The 19,215-nt window shown below is 39.4% G+C and overlaps 1 protein-coding gene across 1 annotated transcript in view; it reads left to right on the top strand.

The window, feature by feature from the left end:
* LOC146702341 (sodium channel protein type 3 subunit alpha-like) overlaps nucleotides 1–19,215 on the top strand; it is a 196,428-nt gene that overhangs the window by 13,087 nt on the left and 164,126 nt on the right. The window contains exons 5-7 of the mRNA XM_085468805.1: nucleotides 57–185; nucleotides 11,288–11,379; nucleotides 14,474–14,716. Coding sequence (XP_085324931.1) covers nucleotides 57–185; nucleotides 11,288–11,379; nucleotides 14,474–14,716 — 464 coding nt within the window. The remainder of the gene's footprint in view (nucleotides 1–56; nucleotides 186–11,287; nucleotides 11,380–14,473; nucleotides 14,717–19,215) is intronic.

The following is a 19,215-nucleotide window of genomic DNA, read 5'->3' as shown; positions in this document are numbered from 1 at the left end:
CGCAACATGACTCCCTTCCCCTCCAATACTGATAAACGTTATCATCCCTCATTCAGGTACACCTTCACAGGTATCTACACGTTTGAGTCTCTCATTAAGATCCTGGCCAGAGGTTTCTGTGTGGGACCGTTCACCTTCCTGAGGGACCCCTGGAACTGGCTCGACTTCAGCGTCATTGTCATGGCGTGAGTCAAACACACACACTCACACACACACACATAGTATTATATAAAAGCTCAAAAGATTTAAAGTGAGAGTTGTTATAAATGAATGCCATGAACAGCTGTAATTAATCAGTAAACTTCCTGCATACTGCAGTACAGAGAGAGGGTCTCAATGCTGTGACCACCCCTTGCCTTTTAAAGAGCACCAGTTCTCCTGAGTATACTTTCACACAGTATTTTGTCTGAACTTAGTTCTTTATGACTCTGCCTGGATGTTTGGGCTCTTTGTGCTACTCTAGAATAAATTTGGGACCAATCAAATGCCTTCCTGATGGATTTGCATGTGGTTACGTGTACAGTTTGTTCTCAGTGACTGTAGAACAGCTGCAGATGGAGGTCAGCGTCTTCATGAATAACTCTTCGATTGTGATTGTGAACCTGCACAAAAAACTGCAAATCGTGTTTACATTTACTGAAACCACTGAAACTCATAGGTAGTCTACTGAATGGACCAAAAAGTCACAGGGTTTTATCTGTGGAACGCGAAAAGCACCGGGCAACATTTTGTCCCTCGGTGTTTCTTAAATTATATGAGAATGAAAACAAAAAAAATTGCAACTAGAGTTTGTCTGTTGAAATTAAGGTTGAAATTTGGTATCAGTGACACCACACAAACTACACAAAGCTCCTTTGAAGTCAGCATAGCCATAATCGGCAACTTCTGGGACTTAAAGTGTAGCCAACGTTCAAGTACCAACAGCCGCAGTTCCTCCAGTGGCCACTCGAGGCTCCAAAGGTGAATCATGTTAAAATGTTCAGATTTACATAATAAACACATTTACAGCCTGTTCCAATTTTTTTTTCTATGAGGATGATATTTTTAAAGTCAAATTATTTCAACTTAGTTAAGGCTTAAAGTTTGAATTATTAGGGGCGTGGCCTTTTTGACTGACAGGTAAATGGTGACACAGGCGGCTGCTAGGCTTCACCTCAGCTAATTGGGGTTCTTGAACTGGAGCTGTGGAAGCCCTAACCCTGCTTCAGCCAAAGACCAGTGGGCCTTACTATGGCTATATCTCCATCCTCTGATCACTAATATGCAGGTTCTGGTTGCAAATGATATTATCAGTATAAAATGGAAAGTCCCATTTCCAAGGTGCTGTGGTAACTGTTTCATGTGGTGATCAGAAAAACAAGCAATGGGTTGTGAAAGTTGAATGCACTCTGTGACGATCGGCTGATGTGACAGTGGCAGCAGGACCGCGTGATGAAATAGCAGAACACCAGTCATCCACCTGCCGTTCAAAGTGTGGCACCACCGGAGTCTAAACCTCAGGTCTTACATGAAAGTTTGAGTTTGAGCAACAGCAGCATCACAGATGAAGTTCAGCTTGTGTTTTTAGAAAAACGCTCCTATTGCACACGGATATTTTAGCAAGTTCATTTTCACAAAATCAAGAAAGAAAGATGACAGAAGAAAGAAGAAAATACAACAGAAGAAAACTGCTTGGATATAAAAGAAGCAGATTGAGGCGGTGGGCTGGTAAAACATGGCCTTGCTGGATACACAATTTAAAACTCAAACAATAAAAGATGACCAGGAAATTGTAGTGATTCTGCTATTTCATGCTTTTAATGGAATAGAAAAATAAATAAATCTGCAGAAATGACCAGAGTTAATCAGACAGCATTTTCCTTTTTTGAAGAGAGACTCAGAGCTGCAGAGCAGCGTGGATGACGTGACTCTGTTGTTGTTCTGAGCGGATTAATGCTGCGGAATTAAAGAATAAAGGCGTGTCTCACACGAACTTAGATATATGTTCAGTTTCCAAAGCTAAGCAGAAGACACATTTGCAAAGTAAGGAGAAAGTCTGACTTTGTGCTGCCAGTTCAAACTCTACGCCGTTAATAAGCATAAGCCTGACCGGCGACGACTATCGCTGCTTCTTGAGCTTCTTCTTCACTGGGAACAAATGACATAGTACATTACACTTATTTACTGATTCTTATGCTCGTCTCTTTTACGTTCCTCAGCAAAATATACTTGTCACTACTAAATCAGCTTCTACAGCCAGAATATTTACACGACTAATAAACTGAAACTTCTTATGATGATGATCACACACAGCCTGTATCGTTTTACTGAAAGTAGCCTTAGAGACGTGGTTTCCTCTCTCAGAGTAAAAACTGCACCTCCTTCTGCACCAGACGTTATCGGCTTCTTCTCCAAGCTTCACGAAGCTCAGCTTTGAGGTTCGGGTGTAATTGTACAGACGAGCAGACAAACATACATGGAGGACTAGCATGACATCCTGAAAGGGGACAGTTTCCCTATTTAGGCTTACTATTGAAAACTTAATTATACTTTATAACTATATAGTTGTGTAACATTTTAAAAGCTGGACGGGGCTAAAGCATCTACTTCCACTCCTGCAGAGGTGGGGTGACTGGAAAAGTGGTGGAGCCATTTTTAAGGGGGTGAACAAGCTCAGCCTGTACACACTATGCTTTTTCAATTGATTTTAAACAATGAGTCCTCCTAATACTTTAAAGATTCACTGTGAGCCTCTTTTTTTCAGCCCTGTAAGTGGACTCAGTGACAGATTCACTGGAGTCAAAGAATCTGTGATTTCTGTTTTTTCACCCTCTCCTGAGGGCTGCTTATCAGCAGCTCGTTAGAGACAAAAAGATTCGTCTTCCTCGATTCTCTTTTGCTTTTTGACGCTTTTCTAAACAACCTTGAGATTTCTTTTCACACTGAGGTCATTTTCATCTGACCAATCCGACACGCACTCTGATGAAATGTTTTGTGAAGCCATTATCTCTGACTCTGGACTTCATCTGTTTTCTTTTGCTAAAGGACAGAGTCGTGGGTGCTGGAGGAATATTGGCTGCACTTTTTGTGGATACAAATGAGCGTTCACCACTCGGGCATTTAATTAGAGAGATTTGGAGAATGAGAGTTGGAACAACCAAATTAATTTTGCTCTCTTTATAGTCTTCGCGCTTGTGTTCTGCAGGTCTTTTTCATTTATTTCATTTATTTCATTTCATTGCACTTGCATACACACCACAAAGGAGAATTTCTTAAGACTTCCTGCACTTGCTAGTATAGGATTTTGTTTTAAATCTTAGGTTGGATTTTTTTCTTATGATGGTGAATATTTTAACACGACCACAGTATGAGTAAATGATGGCTTGTTTCGTTGTGCAGGTTATTGTTTGGGGTTCGTTTTTAAACTTAACTTGAGAACACCCTTCTCTTTCTAAAACACATTTTTCACGTATACTAAAAAAATTTTTTTTTGTAGGAAAGACATCACAATAACAGAGGTGACATAAATACCGTCACCAATATTGACTGCATACTTGTTTTAAATTGGGGAAATAAAAATTAAAATCTTTCAAATAAACATCAACAGCAAGAAACAATAAAAGGCACAAAAGAAATGTCGCCAACAAAAGAGACAGCAGATCCAAAGCGAGATGAGTGAATATTTTATTGGCTGGATGCTACTTTTAGTGAATAAAGCCATTTTACCGTGTTTTCATAGAACAAAAAAACAGTGAAGTGGTTTCCTCAGTGACACTCTTGCATTTCCCAAATTACAGGTTTAAAAAGCACGAGGCTTCTCAAACCCCTCAGCACATAATCGACTGTCAAACCATCAATTCAAGTCAAGAAAAAGACTCCAAAGCTCTGAGCCTCTTATTCCTCTTAACAATGTTGGTGACGCCCGCTCTGTGAACGACATCCTGCCGCTTTGTTTCACAAAGAAAAAGAGCATGACCCATCCACATCGGCAATTGACTGACTGATGGAAAATCGCTGCAGTTTGGTTTGCTTTGTTATGAGGTGGCGATCAATCAGAGAGTCGATTAGCAGTAGGCCTGCGGCGAGGGTCGGCGGCGGGTAGATGAACAGTCAGAACGAAGCGATCGGATCAACAGATGATCCTGAGACTCGGCTCGCGGGTTACAGTGTGGTGTAATGAAGCGCCGTCACCCCTGCCGTGCACACTGTAAATTGAAACATTTCATGAAGGTGCCCTCAGATGATGGGATGCCAAGTCTGTCGAGTCACATAGTACAACCCTGATGAGCTCCCATGAAATCCCCCAAAATGGTCTCACTTAAAGGAGAAACTCCCCATTAAATACAAAGATGATCCGAATTCCTGTCAGCGAGTCAGAGGGTTTAAGAAAACGCAGCTGTTGTCTGGATTACATTCACTGATTCGACCATGTAAGGGAAGTGAAGTCCTTGGCATTCCAGAGCAGGAACACGTGAACATTTAAGTGTATAATCATACATTTTGAAGACAGTCCTAGAGTTATTGGAAGAGTTGATGTAATTTTTTCTTAGTGCATCAACTAAAGTTAAGAGAAAGAAATTATAGTTGGAGCTGGAGCTGTGAACTTTCAAGCTCTGGACTCAACCAGACTAGCTTTGCATGATTCACAGTTCAAAATAATCCTTAATTATCTTACGCAGTGCCTAAGTGCAGCTCTTTAGCTCATCTCTGTCTGAAACAAGCCAGTTGACTCCAGCCCCTTTTTGTAGAAACAACTTCCCTCTGATTGGCTGCCTATGGTGACTGTAATGGGGATATCCCTCCAAGTGTTTGTGAAGCCAGTCTTCTGGCTCTCAGGTGTTACCTGAAACATTCAGTCATGATTAGCATGAAGAGGCAGCTCCAGAGTGGAAGCTATAAGGCAAGAAACAAAGAAAAGCTAAACAAGGCTGAGAGGTTACACAGAACAAATGAAAATGAGTAAAATAAGACAACCGTGTCCTTACTCCACCTCCACACACACACACACACACACACACACACACACACACACACACACACACACACACACACACACACACACACACACTGAGAGTGAAGAACATGTTAAGTGCATATGTTAATACACACACACACACACAACATGTCTCAATAAACACACACAAAAGAACTCCGCCCCTGACACATCACCCTTATGCTCCAGAGCTTTATTAAAACCAGAGTCATGGTCAGTAAACACACACACTTTTTGATTGATGCCTTTGACCCCTCCCATCGAGTCAGGATTCCCATAGTAACCAGGATCATCCCCCCCCCCCCCCCCCCCCCCCACACACACACACACACACCCCTGTGTTACTGATATTGCTGGAGTAATGACATGTTAATGGCTGCCATCACCACACCGGCAGCAGCAGCAGACTCCACAGTCATTTCCACAGCATTAAAGCTGCAACGTTTGATGCGTCGTATTGATCCATTTCTCACACTAAATCATCCATGATTTAATTAAAACACATTTGAAATTACTACTGTAAAGAAACGAAGCACTAATGGAGCTGAACAAGCACCATCACACGATCTCTTACTTTCATTCTTCAGTGGAAACTGATTTAAAGCAGAATTTTCCTCTTTTATAGCACAAAACAGATGGAGGAACTCAGATTTAATGATGCAAATTCTTGAGGTATAAAATGATATTCACACTGGAAGAGGAACAAATTCTGCAGCAAAGACAAAAAGGTTGAAAACGTTGCCGGTTGATGAGCATTTAGAGAAAAGACAAAAAGATAAAGGCTTAAAATTACAGACCTGGACTACAGTCAGTACTTTAAAAATCATAATTATGATCAGTAAAAATGAACTTTGTGTAGTCCAAACTTGTGATACTAGAGCAAACAGGAGAAGAGTAACGTTTCTGATGCAGGAGTTCAGTGAAAAGTTCCTTTTTAAATAAACATCTGTTTGAAAATTAAAGGGAACTGAAGGTTTTTATGGTCCATATTATAACTGCTAAATAATCTGAGCATTTGAGGCTTCCAAAAATTAAAAAAAAAAATCTAAATGGTAACATTATATTATAAATACTGTTCACATATGCATTTTTAATGAAATATTTGATATATAAGATAAAATATTTTTGTTCATTTAGTTTAAAAAATCTGTATAAAGTTTATCATCTCTGAAAACTGCTAATAACCACTTAAAATCTCAACTTACACAATAAAAATCTTTATTTTTTACATTTTAGTCTGTATAGTGTTGTCATGACAACAAAAATGCCAATACTTTATTTACCAGTATTTATTACTAGCTTTTTTTTTAAAAAGCTACTTCATGTTTGGTCTTCAGAAGCAAATATGAGAAATCGATCAGTGTTCTATTATTTCTACTTAATAGAAGAATAAATTGTAAAAAACTGAAAAGCATTTGTCATATTAGGTATTTTTCTGATTTGGTAAAACTGGAACCTTTCAATAAAATGGGATGTGGTGTTACTCGTACATCATTTTTATCACTTGAAACAGAGGAAGAAGGAATTTAATCTAATTTCATATTCTCAAGATTACATTTTTAAAAGACACAGTAACAAAACAACAAACAAAAATAACAACAACAAAACAACCAATGAGGTACATTCACATAAGGCCTGAACTGGTTCTTTGAGCCCTCCATTGTGAAGTGTCTCTGCTGCCACTGCTTCCATCAGCTGGTCGTGACTTCTTGCATCTAAATGGCGTGTTCTGACAGCCACACCTTTCGACGCCTCCTTGGTAATTCAATCAGCCTAACAGTCAAATCCGGTGAAATATGAGCCGTAATGGAGGGCCGTTAGCAACTGAGTATCAAATGTCTTGAGCTAACTGGGGGCCCAAAATGGCCGCTGTTGCCTGGCGCCTTTTGGCTCTCAGGGCTTCGTCTGACTCGATCTAAAGAGGGCGTTCACAGCTTGGGTGTGGCTTATGTCTCTTGTTATAAACTTCTTTTTTTTAGGTTGTTGTTATAGATTTGATGTTTGTTTTATATCGAGTGCAAGAGCAGATTTTAGTAGTTTTTTCCCCCTTGGAGATTCATACTGTGGATGTTGATGTAAAAGTAAAAAAAACACTTTTATTCTAAATTTACCTTGTGCAGACTGCAGCTTGATTGAATTGATGAGTTTTAACAGGTATAAAAACCAAAGGAAACACTGTTGCTGAGATGCCTGAAACTCCTTGTTTGTCATCCAGGATTGTCTTCTGTTACCCGTCTATATCACCAACACTTTTGGAAAATCCCTCCATGGCTAGCAGTTTAGCAGGTGCTGATAATCAAATTGGGGCTGGGTATCGTCACTGATTTCTAGAATCAATTCGATTCGATTCAATTTGAACCGGTGAAATTTTGCCTCAGACAGTCAGAAATATTATAATTCAGATCATGCATCAGTACATTTCCATATTTTTATATCTATAAAAAGAAACCTGACACATGCGAGACTTTATCAAAGTGTGAGCATCACAGCAGATGCCTTTGTGTCAAAGTACCTGAGGATAAAACAGAAAAACATGAAGAAAATTAAGGATTAAATTAAGGATTAAATTTGTTCAGAAGCCTATTGAACAGCAGAAATGAGGCTTTCTTTTTGGAAGTAAGTAAAAGGAAAAAAACAGCGTCCGACAGCGCTGTAAACAGTAGACTGATGTGTAACAAGCAAGCAAATAATGCAGAAAACAGATTTTTAGAAGGGAAACTGTTCTTGAAATACAGAGAGAGAGAGAGAGAGAGCTGTGCATGAAGTGTAATTTTATGGTGGAAGCAAAACAGGAAAAGTCAGAGGGAATTCATGACGATGTTTATGTGAAGCGTAGTTTGGATCTTCTTTTGCTGCTGGTTCAGTCAATATTGTTTGGAGAGAGATCAAACAGCTTCAGAATCAGCGCAAAAAGGACGTAAACACAAAGCGCGGACCCGCCGAAACATCAGAATCAGCGAGCTGTCAGCTTTCAGCCCCGACCGTGTCCGTGCCGTCGGGTGAGAAAGGCGACATCTCACTGATTCTGATCTGTCGGCGGGTCCGCGCTGTGTGTTTACGTCTTTGTGCAGAATCCGTGTTCCTGCTCTCATTTACTGTTTTAGCTGTTTGGTGGTTGTTGAAATTTTGTGAGGTTGAACCTGAGCTATAATAGACAGCGCTTCATTTGGAGAAAACCTAATGCAGCATCTTTGGACAAACACCAACTCTAAAGCATGGTAGTGGAGGCGTGATGATCTGGAGACATTGCAGTCATTGGGTCAACTATCAAGTCTTCTGTATACCAAAGCATTCTAGAGTCAATTGTGAAGCCGTCTATTTGATGCCTTAGGGTTGACTAAAACTGGTACCTCGTTCCAAGCATGGCATCTACAACAGAATGGCTGAAAAAGAAAATAATCAAGGTGGTGCAATGACCCAATGAAAGCCCAGTATGGGCAGAAATCTGTGCCATCAGAAACTGAATTTGAATAAGTTAGATTTGAATTTGAATTGCTCGGATTGAATCTGAATTGTAACTTGAATAAATGCTTTTAAAAATTGAATTTCAATTAGCCTAATTTGAAATTCAATTTATTGGTTTGAAAATGATCATCACTAAATTGAAATTGAATTTTATATTTTTAAAGTGAATTAATTTGCTTTGAAACCGTATCTTATCCTTTAAAAATTTAGCTCTCGAATAATTTCAGATTCACTTTCAGTTCTACAATTCAATTTCAGTTAGACTAACTATTCACTTTAGCTAAAGTTATTAAGTTAGCTAAAGAGTTGGGATGCTGTGTAAGACATAAATAAAGCTAAAACACAAAGGTTTGGACACCGTTTTGCATGTTTCCCTACTGTAGGAGTCTCTGCAAGCATACAGAGGGGGTACTCTGAGAGGGTCCAAGATGACAACTTTGAAATTCTACTAGAAACAGTCGATCATAATCCAGGGCAAACTACGCTAAATTAGCGTTTTTAGCTAACAGCTACAATAAACATAAAAGTTACCTTACGGCTATCATTTGTTAACATGACGCTTGTTCTTATATATGTAATGCATTTATTACCAACCTGAGAGTTTATCCGCTGGTCATTCGACATGACGAATGACTTCTGAAGTCTTAATTCAGCTCAAGATGCTGTAGATTCCCGTCAGTAACACTTTCAGTCCGCTAGTAAAACGTAGCTCTATTAATCTGCGCTTGAACCGGAACCGGATTAAGTCCCAAAAAACTGAATTTTGGAACTGAAAATGAACGGTGAGAAGTGAATCTGAAATTATTCGAGAGCTAAATTTTTAAAGGATAAAATACGGTTTAAAAGCACATGAATTCATTTTCAAAATATAAAATTCAATTTCAATTTAGTGATGATCATTTTCAAATCAATAAATTGAATTTCAAATTAGGCTAATTCATATTCAGTTTTTAAAAGCATTTATTCAAGTTACAATTCAGATTCAGTCCAAGCAATTCAAATTCAGTTTCTGATGGCACAGATTTCTGCCCATAGTCCAGACCTCAACCTGGCTTAAATGCTCAGACAGATCATCAAAGGTCAAAGTAATGGCCACAAACCTCAATGAGCTACATCAGTGTTGTGAAGAAGACTGGGTCAGAATTCCTCCACCATTTGATAAACTGATAAAGTCATATGGAAACAATTGCTTAACATTATTGCTGCTAAAGATGGTTCTACAAGCTTCTGAATAGTTGTGTGGTGTACTTGGTTTTCCACTAGTCTACATAGAGTCCTGGAAAAATGTTTTTATATGGCTGTATCAATTTAAAGAAATTGTAGTCAGTGCTAACTGTAGCCAGTTGTATTGTAGTCAAGTCATGTCAGTTTGCACTGACATGAGTTGCATAATTCTTTTGGGTGGTTTTTTTTTTTTTTTGCAACTGCTAGAAAATGTTGATCAATGAATATCTGATCTTTTAAGCTATAACTCTGAGCTGAATTTTAGCTTAAAATATAGGTAATTTGTTTTTCAAGAGCAGGTAAACTCAATAGGTAATAATAACAGTTTTTCACAATTGTTTGGATGTAGTGTGGATCATTTAGGACTGGCTTATGATTAAAAAAAAGTTTAAAAAAAGTAACGGTTAAACACAGAATAATGTGATGTTTAGAAAATTTATAAACAAAACGTAAACTTCCTGTAAACTTGACTTTTTTAAAAAAATTCTTGGAAATTTTCCTTTACAGGTGTGTAACAGTACACCTTAATTGCATGACCTGTAGGGCTCACATATTCCAAATAAGTCAATTTTGGGTGGTTTAAAGTCACGGCAGTATTTTCAGACTTTGTTGTGTTTCTCTTCCTTTGTTGTTTGTTGACAACCATCACACTGCCCCCTACAGGCTGTTAACAGAGTTTATCAAAGTAGGGAACCTGCAGGCGCTGAGAACCTTTAGAGTGCTGAGAGCCCTGAAAACTATCTCAGTCATCCCAGGTAAGGGCTCACCACCACCACCACCAGGGGGCGACAAGAGACATAAAACAAACAAACTAGGAGACAATTGTAATCGCGTTGTGAACGTCCTCTCTTGTTCGTCCCATGTCTGCCGTGTCTTGCAGCTCCAGACCCCACCCACTTCCCACTCCTTGCCCAATCGGGGACCATAGGTCCAATCACCTGATCTGCATTAAAGGAACAATAAAGAAGGAAAAATCAGATATGTCTAAAAGTTTGTTAACAGGAGAATCGATGGCAACAAAATGCCTTCAAGTTGGGATATTTGCTAAAAAAAAATCTGACGCACTAAACTGGTTAATTCAGTGTCCATTCCAGAGCCAAACACAAACAAAAGCATTTCTCATGATGAACTCTTAAAAACATGTCCTGTTTGTTGGATTTCTGTCTTTTTTGGCACAAAACTGAACATTTGATGTTTGAAGTTAGACAAAAGCAACCCAAAGGCATTTTTTTGGTTCTGGTATCTGATGTTGAAAACACCACTCTGACATTTAAAATGTAACTATTTATCAGTTAAAGTTTACTATGTGGATACCCAAAAATACTATGTAAAAAAACCCAAAAACCTTACAGGCATTAAAATATTAAAGTGCTTGACCGAGTTGCCTTTTCTCCAGTTTACATCCAAATCCATAGCTTTGAATACCTGATTTCCCCTTCTTAACAGTCGAGTCTCTGGCTTGATCCTCCAGTGTTGCCATCCGACCTGGCCTGTCTCTACTGTATCTATTTCTGTCTCTTGAGGTATCTCCACCTTTCTATCCCTCTGTGCTGGCTTGCTGTTCAGTGTGGTCATACCCTTCTGTGTGTGTCTGTTTTTGTGCTTTTGTCTCCCGGCTTGTTGCAGATATGTGACTGAGTTTGTGGACCTGGGTAATGTGTCAGCCTTAAGGACGTTCAGGGTGCTGCGAGCGCTCAAAACCATCTCTGTCATCCCAGGTGAGACCGCGAATGCAGGGGAGTGAATACCAAACGCACTCCTCCCAATCTGCTGGAAGCACTAAGTGGCTGTGTTTGAAATCTCATCCCGCATACTACCTACTGATAGCTCTCTACTTCATAACAACCACTTTAACAAAGTAAACAGAGGTAGTATGCAGGAAGAAGCACCAAGGTTTTTATGCTAATTGGTTGTGAGTGGAAAACAGAGGCTTAGCAAACAGAAACAGCTCTTGGCCATGAGTCAAGTAATGGCACAGGAGAAAGGACTTCCAATATTTAATGCTTCACCATACAAATCAGCATAAATTCATACTTAGCTTTAGAAAACACAACTATTGTCTACAAGGTGTGATCACGAACTTTTACAAGACTCAAAAGACCCTACCTGATTTAAATTTGGTTGAGCGTCCCTTCAAGGCCATACCCTTGTGCACCTCTGGACTTCCACCAGCTGTTATCCAAATTAGCATTCCCCAGAAGACCACAGCTCCCTGAAACGTTGTCCTCTTCCCATAAACCAATTCAGATTGTAGGGCAGTAGACATGCTGGGAGTGGTCCAGGGTCACACTAAGGGACTACCTGAAAAAGGTTAAAGGTCTAATTTAAATCAGTTGTGATTTTTGAATGTTCATTTTTTCCATAAAGTTGCAAAACTTTATGATTGTACCTCGTAGAAGTACACTAAATGCTTGCTCAGTAACATCATGTCAGTGCTAAATCCTGCAATAAATGTAGGATAATAATCCTACATGCACATAAGTTAATAAACTAAAATGGAAGATATGCCATCATGTGAGCAACTGGGATAATATTCTGATCCTGTGATAAGGAGGATAGAGTGTAAGTAATTCTTTTTCCACTGCAGAAATTTGAATAACACACAAAGTGGGACAAACAGATACAGAACTGACCACCTGGTGCGTCCCTTCACCCCCTCTGTTGCTTTTGTTGTGGAAAATTCACCAGATTCACTACTTGATGGGGTCTTGTGGCCATAAAATTTCCAGGGGGGGTTATTTGTGTTCTTGGACAAAAGCGTTTGTCTGTCCAGCCTCAAACCTAAAAATTTGTTCCTGTACACAAAATAACACTTTTAAAGGACAAAATAAATCTGGAGAGGTTGTTGGCCGAGTGAGTTATTTCAGTGAGTTGAAGTCAAGAATTTGACAGAAGTTTTAGTGATTACTAATTATCATTAAAACAAAGTTGGGATTATATATTGAAATGCCTTGGTTAGGTTTAAGTTGATCAAAAGTTTGCCATAAGTTGTTGCTATAACTACAGATCTCTGAAACTGAATGCCACTATTGTTGTGGTGCATGTGCAAGCACCCTCTTTGAGAGAAGATTGCTGCTTAAAAAGGCCATTGAGAGGGCAGGTGTACTCTTCGAGTTCGGCCAATCAGCACTGTGGCCCATCCAACTGTTTTTCCAGGGGTTTTCAGAAGTACCCACGCTGAAGAACATATTTGCTCACCTGCTGGTTTCTGCAGTGGAAAACAACCTGCTAATTAAGCTTTTTACGCTATTCCAGTAGTGAAAATGCTGACTATCCAAAAAATGGCTACCCATTTTTTGATCCAGTTGCTTATGGAGTTTATGCTTGCCAGATACAGCTGACATAATCTCCCCTAACCTATTCTGCTGTTTTTGTTTCAGCCTGTGAAGGAAAAAGCAGCAGTCTGATATTAGGAAACACTGTATTAATAAGACAATGAGTTGTTTTATGTGTTAGGGACTTGCACTTTTTACTTTTGTTGGTCTAAAATTACACACAAAAAGCTTAAAATGAGTAGCCATGACACATAAAAGGTCGGGGAACATAGCAACACTCTTTGCTAATGCACTTAGGAGATATCTACGTCACTTAAACATTCCCAGCACACTTCAGGAGACACCAGTTTATGTCCACAAAGACACAAATCAATATGCAAACTGTGCAGTTGGTTATTCAGATGTCCTGCTGGCTAGCCTCTGTATGTTTCCACTGTGCATGTTAGCATGCAGTGCTAACAGCATTGTTAACATGTGATGAAAACATTATCGTGCCATGTTAGTGGCTATGTTATAACAGTGTTTAATCACATGTTATAACTTTAGTAAAGTAATAGCACCATGACAGCATGTCAGAACTGCAGCTTAGCTTTGTCTAATCCCACTTTTCATTAGTTTACAGACACCTCCAGGTTAACAAACAAAAGTTGATTCTGTGAGACAAAATCTTTGAATATGAAAAAGTAATAGAAAACCTATTTGAGCTGTCTGTTTCTAATGAAAGAACTAAGTCAAAAAAAGTGCTAAGAGGTGATTTAAAAATCTATAAGAAACTGGTGGTTTCTTTGGTAAGACTTGGCTGATAACAGTCGACTTGTCTGCACCCTTTGTGTTCTGAGTGTGTTTTTGTTCCTGCTGTTTTTACCATGTGTTCATGTGTGTGTGTTAGTGTTGTTATTGTAGTATTAGAATGGGGGAGTTTGTGGTCTGTTTTGCTGTATTTTGATGGTGATTATTAGCCTACAGTGACTTTTCTTCATCAGCTGCTCATGGGTGAAAACCTGACTGTTTCCCCCAAAATTTAACAATGATTGACTAAAACTTTTACAAAATATTTAAAATTATTGTCATCTGAAGGAATATTTTCAGGTTTTCACCTAACAGGAATGGAGTATTTGCATTTTTTATGCTTTCAGTTCATTGATTTGTTTTTTCCACCTTCATGCATAAAGATGGCTGTCGTTTAGTTTTACTTTTGTACCTTGCCTGTGCATAAAAACAAAAACAAAACAACCTTTACACTCCAAGTCACAACTGACAATAAGGAACTGTTTGGAGAAAATCCCCTCTTTGCAATTTTCAAAGAGCCATTAATCTCATATAGAATCATACCTTAGACGTAATTGGACCTCTGAGAGGTTGAAGTTAAATATTTGAAGGCATACTGCTTTGATCATGTCATTTAAGCTGGCTGCCATCTTCATCAAGTTAGCAGGTTTCAACATACCCGCCATTCATAGACCAGTTACACCAGTTCTCAAAGACTTATTCAACTATTAACCCTTTCTGCATCCCTGCACCCGCGGCGGTCCCTCAGGACTGAAGACCATCGTTGGGGCTTTAATCCAGTCGGTGAAGAAGCTCGCTGACGTGATGATCCTCACGGTCTTCTGCCTCAGTGTCTTTGCACTTATTGGCCTGCAGCTCTTCATGGGAAATTTGCGGCAGAAGTGTGTGCGGAGCACGGCACACTGCTTCAATGACACCTTGCCAGCCAACACCTCCTTCTACTGCAACAACAAGACCTGGGCCTCAATCAAAGACTTCACCGAACATGAAGGTGAGCATTTAATAAGTGAACGAACAAGTTGCTTGATTGATTTTCACATAAAGATGTTTAATTTAATTTGTTGCACTGGTGCAATTAGTTAGAAAATAGAAAGTTCATCTCTTGTGTCATTACTGAAGAAATTGATACTAGGAGGTAAAACGTGACATGGAACCAACTTCTGACCATCTGGAGTCTGTTAAAGTATCACCCCAACCTCTGGGTTAGCGCTAAGACCTCTTGTTAATCAGGGCTTGTGTGGACATGGTGTCTTTAGATGAGACTGAAAAAGTTTCTTCAGAAAGCTTTTGATGGATATCTGTTGTGAAAGATTGAAGGAAGTCTGTGTCTGGCTGTCCATTGGTCTCCCTTGGATTGTGTCTTAATTATGCATATTGGGTTTGGGTTTAAAATAACATATTTGGATGACTGCATCCAGCTTCCCTTTGTGCTCAACAGATCAGACCACGAACCTTGAACTCTTTATAGCTTGTGGCATTTTTCTTTTTATTCTGAAACCTCCAAATACGCTTTTTACAATTTCCAGGGTTTAGACAGATCCTGAACATGGAATATTATTTAGAAATATTTAAAGTTAAATACACTTTATACATCATTGAATTTGAAGCCTTAAACATAACGTTGGCTTCCACTTAGGCTTTTGTTGTATTGTCTAAATTTGTTAATTAGTATATGCCGTATGTTGCTTTGCATTTGTTTCACTTTTTATATGCTTGTATGTTTTATATGCTTGTTATCTAAACACTCTAACTAAACACGTAAGAGAGCTATACATACCAGTGGCTGTTACCAGTACTACACCCCAACCAAGTTTTGTTTATATTAAGGAATATTACCTCAATGAGGGTCTATGAACCGTATGGTCAGAAAGGGTTTCCGTGTTAGACGATTTGAACGTATCAGTACTTTTGGATTCTCTGTGAGTGAAAATGGAAATGTCAACTTGTCAACTCCATCTTTGAAGATCAGTCTGTATGACTTAAGAATGCAGTGCTGCTTCAGCTCGGTCAGGGTGGGCTCCTTTTGTTCCAGTAATCTAACTTTGTTAGAGCTAGAACAATGTTTCAAAAGTGGAAAATAGATAAAGCCACCATAATGTTACGCACTGGTGAGTGCAGTCCAATTTGGACTCACCATCTTGGTGTTTTGAGCCCAGATGTAATGATCCAGGGGTGGATATGCCTGTTAAAACCACATCGTCACTGGCTCAGGACTTTTGATTGACAACATCGCTTGGATAAACCTCCTCCCTGATACAAAATCGAGTTTATATTTTATTCAATATGATCCAAAATGAATAACTGAGACCATAAACTCAACTTTTTGGAAAAACAGGTATTGTCACCTGGTAGCAGTAGTTAGCTTCACTTCTTAAATCCAGAAGCTACGTCTGCAGTCTATACCATCTACTGTACTGTGCAGAAAATGTCCAGTGCACTTCAGGAAGTGTGGCGTTTTTCCAGGGAAGCACAGGAGCAGCCCGTCTCTCAGCTGGTGGACCTCATTTAGAAACATCATTAGAATTCATCTCAAGTTTTAAATGAATTGAGAAGAAATCAAATTTGTCCATGCTTTGTACATGATAGCCCCACAGCTCACCCAGTGTCCTCTACACACCACAAATTCTTCATCTTGTGGCGAGATTTTTACATTCCTGCTTTATTAACTTGCTGCCATGCAATAATATTTTTTCCATGTCACCACAGGGGCTCTGTACCATTTGCATATAAATAGATAAACATTTCTGTGGCCTGCTGGGGACACCACAGGGGGCTCAAGAGTTTTAAATCCTGGTATCCGTGGTTTACTGCAAAATAAAATTGCAATAAATAAATAAATAAAAGGACATTGCAAACACCAAAATTACTTGTTGGCTGGAAGATGAGACGGTCACCTGCTTGTAGTATGTTCTGGAGAGAGGGGTGGTGTAAGCGTGTGTCATGCTGCCGTGGCGACTGCTGTTTCTTAACGGGGCTGGACAATGTCATGTTGCTGCTGTAGTTACAACTGACGTCAGTGAAGACACACACAGACCATCAGGGATGTGTTCAGCCCGTCCGACTGGGCACTTTACACACACGGAGAGGGCATGTGCCAGTCATGTCATAACACACATTATGTGGACTTCCATACATCACACGCAGCCACAAAACCCACACAGAGACAAGCTGAGGGCTCAAATTGTGGTCATAAATATTTTGTACTTGTTAATCAGTTTTGTATGTGTAAAAAGACTTTTTTACACATACAAAACTAAGAAGAATTTTGACCCTATTTTCTTCCTTTCATCTGATTGGCCAATGTCATGTCAATCACAAGTTTAACAATCCAATCAGAGAACAGCTGGGTTTGGCTGTCGGAGGGGTGCATTATGGAGCTTCAGGTCCTTGAAGGGAATAAATGCTCTTTTACATGCCAGCCCAGCGTTTTCCTTCATCACCACGAAGGAAAACAGTCTGTGGTTTGTCCGAGTTTGGTGATTCTTGTGTCACAGGTTTACCTGCTTAATACAGGGACCTCCAGCGCCTTTTCAACAGCGCTGTGGACCTCGGGGGTGGGGGTGGGGGGCAGTGTTGTGGAAATGACACAGTCTTCACTAGTGGGGATAGTTACAAAGCTTTCTTTGTGATGAATTAGCAAAACATGTTTTTCTTGAACATTTGAAGATAAAAAAACAGAAACTCTTGTAGAGGACATAGAGCTCGATGTGAAAGGACCTTTATGCTGCACACTGTGAGCCACAGCCCTGACTTTGTGTTAAACTAATCCTAAAGTAATAATGGTATTTCTAACCACTGATATACCACAACTTTATCCTTTCAACAGCTGCTGAAAGTTAGGGGACCTAGCATCTATCGGATATTTATATAGAGATCCTCCAGCTTCAAACTGTATCACTCTTCAAGGACCTGCAGTTCAAAAAAAGCGCCCCGCCGACAGCCAAACCCATCTGTTCTCTGACTGGATAAATGTGTGATTGACATGACCTTGACCAATCAGATGAAAGGAAGAAAAATAGGGTCAAAATTCGTACTTGTAACTTGAAACTTGAGTGCAGAGTTTCACACGTATTTTTTGGCCAAGTCCACACACAAATCTTTTTACACACACAAAACTGATTTACAAGTACAAAATATTTATGACCACAATTTGAGCCCATACGAAACACTTAACCTGAGCTGCACGCTGTCTTTGCTGCTCAGTGAGACCAAAATACACCAACGTACACAAAATATGTATGTAGCCAGCGTGCAGCTACAACCGCCTGTGTCACGATGCACCTGTCAGTCAAAGAAGCCATGCCCCTAAAAATCCACTGTTATGCATTAATAAGTTTAATGCAAGTAAACCAAACTATGTGTTTAAATGTAACTGGCACATGGTGTGCTTTACTTTCAGCTTAACAGAAATTATTTTAAACCAGATTTAATGATTTCAAATTCATCATTTTTCATTAGAAATCAAACATCTGTTTAATTGTTTTCGTTTTAGACTCAGTTCTTCCTCAGCAGATTTTTTTTTTTAGATCAGCCTCACAGTTCTGACGTCTGTAGTAATGAAATGTCATTTATACAATTTAAAAAAAAATTTAAATAAAATTACTCACAGTTAAAAAGGGCATCTGGGTGTGGCTCCTGTTTTCATACCTACCTACAGTTTAATGTTCACATAAAAACACATGGACAGACACGCCAGCCAGTGAGGCCTTATGTAAATGCTCTAGGCTTTCTTTAAAGATGCAAACCTTTTTTTAATGCAATGCATTAATTACATTTCCTTTTACTTTCTTTACATGAGCCAGCATAAAGGGCAAAACCGCCAAAATCAAGTCAGCTTTTAGCCTGTTCGTCAGGACGGTGCTGCCTATCTCTAATGTGCTGCCTATTTATTCATTTCCAGTCTGCTTTGCCATCCATCACGTCAAACAAATGTCCCCTACAGGCTCCCATATCGACCTCTAAAAGCTGCCGTGAAACCCGAGAGCCGAGGCAGTGGCGATAAAGCTCAGCACGTTCAGCTGATCTGAAAACAGCCCTTGGTGGGAGATCAATGGCGGATGGTCTCGGTGCTAAATATTTCCCATCAAGCTTTGTTTGTTCTGTCTGGTCAGAGCTGTCTGACGGCAGCAGACGTCCCCGGTGCTTCAATAAATTCATTTCAACTGGCATCATGTAAGATCTATTTCACTGCTGCTTCATACAGGAAGCATAACATCTCCATGTGGTGTAAAAATTGACATCTGAAGACCCTGTGTATTTCACTTATTCTCAGCCCTGCTGACTAGTACATCCACCCTAATAAGTCTGCTTACACCATCCTATCATCAGCAGCTCCAACCTCACGATGTGGACGTTGTAGGTGTTTTAGTCTCATTATCTCCTGACATCAACTAATTACTTTAAGGCCTTTTTTAAAATTTGCATTTAATCAATTTTGTTAAAATTCATCAAATGGGCAGAAATGAGAGAAAATTTGAAAGATGTCCCTTA

This window comes from Copadichromis virginalis, linkage group LG9 (genome assembly GCF_057382275.1).
Source record: "Copadichromis virginalis isolate Kocher_CV1m ecotype Utaka linkage group LG9, C_Virginalis_male_GT1.1, whole genome shotgun sequence".
NCBI classification, from domain to species: domain Eukaryota; kingdom Metazoa; phylum Chordata; class Actinopteri; order Cichliformes; family Cichlidae; genus Copadichromis; species Copadichromis virginalis.
The sequence above is the reverse complement of the archived record's forward strand: the minus strand, read 5'-3'. Positions and strand labels throughout refer to the sequence as shown.